The sequence below is a fragment of the Sinocyclocheilus anshuiensis genome, unplaced genomic scaffold, assembly GCF_001515605.1.
Source record: "Sinocyclocheilus anshuiensis isolate Anshui unplaced genomic scaffold, SAMN03320099.WGS_v1.1 scaffold86, whole genome shotgun sequence".
Taxonomy (NCBI): domain Eukaryota; kingdom Metazoa; phylum Chordata; class Actinopteri; order Cypriniformes; family Cyprinidae; genus Sinocyclocheilus; species Sinocyclocheilus anshuiensis.
This window is the reverse complement of record NW_015547662.1, coordinates 182,350-188,903: the sequence shown is the minus strand read 5'-3', so window position 1 is coordinate 188,903 and position 6,554 is coordinate 182,350. Positions and strand designations below refer to the sequence as shown.

The following is a 6,554-nucleotide window of genomic DNA, read 5'->3' as shown; positions in this document are numbered from 1 at the left end:
AATTATCTCAATTTTTTTTTTTTTTTATAATTTACATTGAGTCCTAAAAAAAAGATGAATTGGCAGTCATTTGTTTTATGTGCATACATTAATTATTCATTCTTTTACATTGGTGATAAGCAGAGGGTAAAGGCTGCTTCACAACTAATTTAAATGTTCTGGCTGGTTGCATAAACCAGAGATGGGCACTCAATTATATAAGTATAATTTACTTGTATGCCTTTACAATATCTGCATCATGTATTTCCTTGGTGATGTAGATGGGACTCTTATCACAGTATTTGATGACGTATGTCCGTGTATTGCGCATACATTCCGAAATGTCAGAAGGGTATGAAACATGGCAGGAGCCACTGTGTATGTGTTCTCACATTTGGTTATATTAGTGCAGGGGTGTCAAACTCAATTCCTGGAGTGCCGGAGCCCTGCAGAGTTTTGTTCCAAACCCTGCTCCAACACACATTCCATGTAGTTTTCAAGGACTTAAGGACTTGATTAGTTGGATCAGTGTGTTTAATTAGGGTTGAATCTAAACTCTGCAGGGCTCCGGCCCTCCAGGAATTGAGTTTGACACTCCTGTATTAGTGTGTCAGAATCAGGAACTTCATGAAGATTAGCTAGATGCAGTGAATGTGTGAACTATTGCTGTCATTCCGGTATCTTGAATTGTTTTTAAGAATAAATATATGTACAGGTAGAGGAAGACTATTTGAGCTAGAATCCTAGTAGCATCCCTGAAACATATTTTGTCGGTAACACTTTAGAATAGGGAACACATTCACTATTAGCTAAGACTTTTCCATGAACAACCTCCTAATTTGCTGCTTATTAATGGTTAGTAAGGTAGTTGTTAAAGGGGTCATAGGATGCCCATTTTCCACAAGTTGATTTGATTCTTTGGGGTCTTAATGAAAAGTCTGTAACATAGTTTGGTTAAAATTTCTCAATGGTAGTGTAAAAAAACACCTTTTTTACCCTGTCAAAAACAGCTCTTTTCAGATCAAGCCGTTTTTGTAGCACTTTCCTTTAAATGTTAATGAGCTGCTGACCCCGCCCCTCTCTTCCAAGCTGCTCTCAGGGAGACGGTTTACTTTAGCCGCATTCATCGTGAAACTGGCTAATTAGCACATTATTAGGAAAGGGCGATTTGCAAAGATTCATTACAAAACATACTTCTGTAGATGAGGCTGGATCATGAATGATTCGCGCGAACATAGACGCATTTATGTAGATCGGGGGCGCATTCCCTTCAGAAACAAATGTAATCCACTGCGAGTTCAGCGGCTCAGATGTCGGGAGTAAATGACGACTGCTGTTCATTATTACATCCAACAACAGAACACCTCAGTCGCTTAGGAGTCATTCGTGTCTACATCTGCTGCGGCGGTGAAACAATGGCGGACTGATGACAGCTCACTCAGGGCGGGTCTGAGGTAAGACACCAGTCCAGTCTGTGCTGAAACGCTACTGTCAATCAAACTATCGTGGGAGGGGCCTGTCTGTGTGACATCACACAGACAGGCATCTGAGATCGGCTCGATTTTGGTCGTGTACACACTGCCAACACACATTTCAAACAGCTTGTAAAAGTGCATGTAGCATCCTATGACCCCTTTAAGTTAAGGTATGGGGTGGATTAAGGGATCTAAAATGCGGTCATGCAGGCATTAATATGTGCTTTATAAGTACTAATAAACAGACAATATGGTAGTAATATGCATGCTAATAAGCAACTAATTAATAGCTAAAAGTGTTACCATTTTGTCTTTAAAATAAAATCTTGTAAATAGGATTTTTAAGGATGACAATTTATTTGCCACAATTAATGTAATGATTCCAGACTCGACTCGGACTCTAGTACTAGTAGTTGTTCAAGGGATGAACAATCTTACATTTTGGATTCAAATTACACCAATCTACATTTTTATCTAACTGGCTTAACTAATGGAAAAACTCCATATAATATCAGCAGAACAGAATTGGGACTGTTTAGTAGCCACTGATAATAATAATAATAATAATAATAATAATAATAAATCAAATTCTGAAACAAGAAAATGACAAAAAAAAAACAGGACAGAAATGTGCTTGTGGTCCCTTTGGGAAGGGATTGAGTTGCATTCTCTTTAGTAACCTTTAAAGCTACAAAAAAAAAAAAAAAAATTTGTAATTAGCTCATAAAATAGTTTCACCCTACAAGAATTAATAATGCATGAATATAAAACTCAGGTGACAGGTACTAATAGTTTAACTGCCTGCAATTGATTATGTAAACTCTGGTGAAACTAGCTGTGAAATGGCCATTTTGAGGATGTTGCACAAAGGAAATTATTCATTAATAAATAAGTGAAGTGAAAAAAGACTGTGACTATTACTGTTTTTACTAATGCAAGATTATGCAGAATTTGACCCCTTCTCAAACATACTTTATTTTCAACGATATGAAAACCCCCCACAATGCAATAGTTTTATTTGTGCATGCTTTCATGATATTACCAATAAGACCAAAACTATTTTCAGCATGGTTATTTATTTATTTTTTATTTTATTTGATGTATTTATTTACTTTTTTGAGAATCATATATTAAGAATAAAAAGTAACAATTTGATTTGAAACCTACATCCTCAATTTCAGGAAGATACAAGAGCTTAAAGGAATATATCACACAAATGAAAATTGTGTTTTAATTTACTCACCCTCATGTCTTTCCAAACCTGTATGACTTTCCTCCTTCTGTGTAACACAAAAGGAGTTATTTTACCTAATGTGCAAGCTGCTCTTTTCCATAAAATAAAAACATGTAAATGTCGATTTACATTGGTGAGCTCCGAAAAGCACCATAAAAATAGCCCACATGACTATAGTATGGTTATATTTCAAGACTTCTAAAGTCATACTTTAGCTTTGTGTGAGGAAGAGACTGATATTGCAGCTATTTCTTGAAAATCATCCACCCATTGTAGCTCTTAAAGTCAAACCTGATGAGACACGTCTTGAGGCACCACTTTCGATTGCAGTTTGATTTTAAAGAGCCACAATGAAATGTGTCTGTTTAAAATCACATTTTCATTAAGATTTTATTGTGATGTATTGCCTTTAGCAATAATAAATCTCTGTTTGTACTCCACAGTACAGAGAAAATGAAACGGAGGTGAGTAAATGAAGACAGAATTTTCATTTTTGTGATATACTGACTGAATCGTTATTTAGTCATGAACAACACAAAATATGTAGAAATGCCGTGCCAATGCAAGTCTCGACTTGTGGTAAATGTCTTTCGAAATAACTGTAATTATTTGGAAACAAGCGTTGGATCCTTGAAGCTGAAGTCACAGACGAGGGAGAGGTGATCTGAAGGGTAGTTATAGGAAGGAAGCCTATTGGGTCCGATTTGTTCGGCTGTAGGAAAGTCCAGAACCGCATTAACATCAAACGCTCTGTGTGAATACCACACGTAATCCAGCGTGTGGCAGCTCTCGCCACTGGGCCGGATCTTCCAGGTTGTGTAAGGTGGCTCGGTTTTCCCGTCTGTACTTAAACGCTTATACGCACTGTCCAATCCCAGACTGGATGTTGCGAAATTCCTATAGACGTCTTCTGATGGCTCGGCATTAAAATCGCCACATACTATCAATGGAATGTCGGTATCTGCTTTTTCTTTGGTCTTGATTCTATGTACAACACTTCGTAGGTTCCGTAGCAGATCCGAGCCCTGAGCGCTGCGTAGGACCTCCCAACCACTCTGCGCTTTCAGATGCGTTACCGTGACACAAAACGCCCGTCCGGTTGCTTGGCAGCGTAGAGCAGCGATGATTGCCACCTGATTGGTCTTCAACATCATGGCGGACAGACGTAGGTGTGTTGTGTTTAGTGACTGGAAGCGTTTGGGATTGAAGAACAAAGCACAGCCATCTGGGCCATTGTTGTTTTCCACATCCAGGCACGGAGACCACGGTTTGGGGCAGAAACTGCTCTGGTAGCCCAAACTTGCCAGAATGGGCTGAAACATGTCAAAGTAATGATCAACTTCCTGTAGGCAAATGATGTCAGGTCTGTAGGTTAGGATCTCCTGCAGGATCAAATACTTCCTTTCAGCCCAGTTCAGAGCATCCATGGGGCACTGCACAAAACTGTCCATGCCTTCACCTAATGCTGCAACAAGACAGAAGGAAGTTGGAAAAAAAAATAAATAATGTAAATCCAAACTGAAGAAATTCCAAACATTTAGACCTGGCTTAAAACTTGCTTTGTTTTTAAAATACATTTTCTTGTGGCAGTGTTATTTTACTATCATTGAGATGTTCTTACAGTTTTTATTAATATTCTTGAATTGGTTTTATTACTGAATCATTTAATCATTTTTATATTTTCAGTTTTCATTCAATTTTGTTGTTTTTATAATAATAATAATAATAATAATAAAAGTAAAAATTATTATTATTTTGGCAATTCGATTACTGATCAATACTGATCTGATAAACTGATCAAACGTGACAGTAAAGACTTTTACATTGTTCCCCCCCAAAAAAAAAATCTAATTATCAAAAATTCAAATAAATGCTGCTCTTTTGAACTTTCTATTCATCAAAGAACCATGAAAGTATCACAGTTTCCACAAAAAATATTAAGCAGCACAACGGGTTTTTTTTTTTTTAAATTTTAAATATTTGAATGATTTCTGAAGGATCATGTGACACTGAAGATCGGAGTAATGATGCTGAAAGTTCAGTTTTGCCATCTCAGGAATAAATTACATTTTAAACTATTGCAATATTTCACAATGTTACTATTTTTACTGTATTTTTTATCAAATAAATGCAGTCTTATTAAGAGCATAAGAGACTTCTACAAAAGTCTTACAGACCCCAAACTTCTGAATAGTAGTGTATATCATTTAAAACATTAGTCGTGTGTCATTCATTTATGAAGATGAAGGTTTATACCTTGTGCCAGTACATTCCACTGCATAACTCTGATCGTCTGCCTGGCGTCTCCATGCCCAGTCTGAACGAAAGCTCTCTGCAGCTGGGCTGGCCGGTTTCTCAGAACCTCTCTACATTCCTGCAACAGCTCCAAAGGGTCCGCCGGGTCTTGATCCAGATCCAGATCGTTACCCGGACTGTATGTGGAGTCACACGGGTGTGGGAGAGGAGGTCTGCTGATGGTCTTAACCAGGGCACTGTGGAGACTGCTAGTGCTGCTGCCCATGGAACATGCTGAGAGAAACAAGAGTTGTCACACAAAGATCTTTCCTAATTTTTAATTCTCTTTAGAGGAAAAACAAAACAAAAAAAAGAGCAACTTCTGGTCGCATTGCTGCATATAGCTGTCAGTCTAAACACACTTTACATTTTATCCTGTATCTTCTTCAAATACTAACATGGTTAAATCATTTATATTGAGAGCAGCAAGTAGGACCGGCCAGACACGAGTTGTTAAAGACATGTCGCACCCAAAGCTGAGAGGAGTTAATAATAATATTAACTATAGATAATAGATAAATAGATAATAGCTCCATTGATAACACAGTCTCAGCAGGGATGTGAAATAACGAATTACAAATACTCACATTACTGTAATTAGGTAGTTTTTGTTAAATCAAATTGTACTTTTTTTGAGTAGTTTCAAAATTGTGTACTTTTACTTGAGTACATTTTAAGTGATGTATCTGTACTTTTACTCCGCTGTTTTCCCTCCGTTTGTAGTCCTTACATGCTTGCTTTAATTTAATTTTTTTTCCATTAAAGGTGACATATCATGAAAATCTGACATTTCCCGGTTTTAAGTGCTATAATCAGGTCCCGGGTGCATCTACCATTTAAGGAAACGTGAAAAAGATTAACCCAGTAACTTTGTTTTGGGAAGCCTTTTTCTGCAAGCGTCTGAGAAAACGAGCGCATCTGATTTCGCTCCCTTGGTGACGTGGCAAAGGGATCTCATTATAATATTACCGCCCCTTAATCTGTAAATGTAATACACCCACAGCGCCGTCATTGTGTTTTCGCAAGCGACAACGGTGTACCAGCTCTAATGCCATGGCGAAAGTTTGAGCAAAACACGCTGTTCTGTCTTTGGCTGCAGAGACGAGCACAGAACACTAACATTACTTAAGTCCCAGCCTCAGAGGAGACAAGAGAGCAGAGGATGTATTGATTTATTTACTGTATATTGCTGCTGCCACACAGATCTAAAATAAACCTGCGATTTATTTCCCAGCAGTTTACCTTCACAGACATAACCAAATGTTTTTGTAACTGTTTACCTTGTGTTTTTAAGGTAAACTTGTGTGTGAATGAGAACTTAGTTTAGTACTCACTTGCTGTGTGGTGGCCGCGTTCTGTCCGTGTGCTTCGGATATGTGCGCTTAGAAAACGTATATCAGAAGTGTAAACTCATATGGTTTAAAACGCATGATTTCAGAGCGATAAACATGATAATCAGAACCAAAACAGATGTTTTTAGCAGGTGTGCAGCTCTATTCTGGAAAAGGGGGCGGGGAGCTGCAGCTCATTTGCATTTAAAGAGACAGGCACGAAAAACAGCGTGTTTCTGC

At 37.9% G+C, this 6,554-nt stretch overlaps 1 protein-coding gene across 2 annotated transcripts in view; it reads right to left on the bottom strand.

Moving 5' to 3' along the window:
* Positions 1 to 2,571: 2,571 nt before the first annotated feature.
* The window catches only part of LOC107702303 (nocturnin-like), a 16,220-nt gene continuing 12,237 nt past the window's right edge, over positions 2,572 to 6,554 (bottom strand). For both annotated transcript variants that reach the window (XM_016504557.1, XM_016504556.1), the window contains exons 2-3: positions 4,945 to 5,217; positions 2,572 to 4,153 (exon numbers count right to left, since the gene is read on the bottom strand). In XM_016504557.1, coding sequence (XP_016360043.1) covers positions 3,294 to 4,153; positions 4,945 to 5,209 — 1,125 coding nt within the window. In that variant the 5' untranslated portion in view covers positions 5,210 to 5,217 and the 3' untranslated portion in view covers positions 2,572 to 3,293. The remainder of the gene's footprint in view (positions 4,154 to 4,944; positions 5,218 to 6,554) is intronic.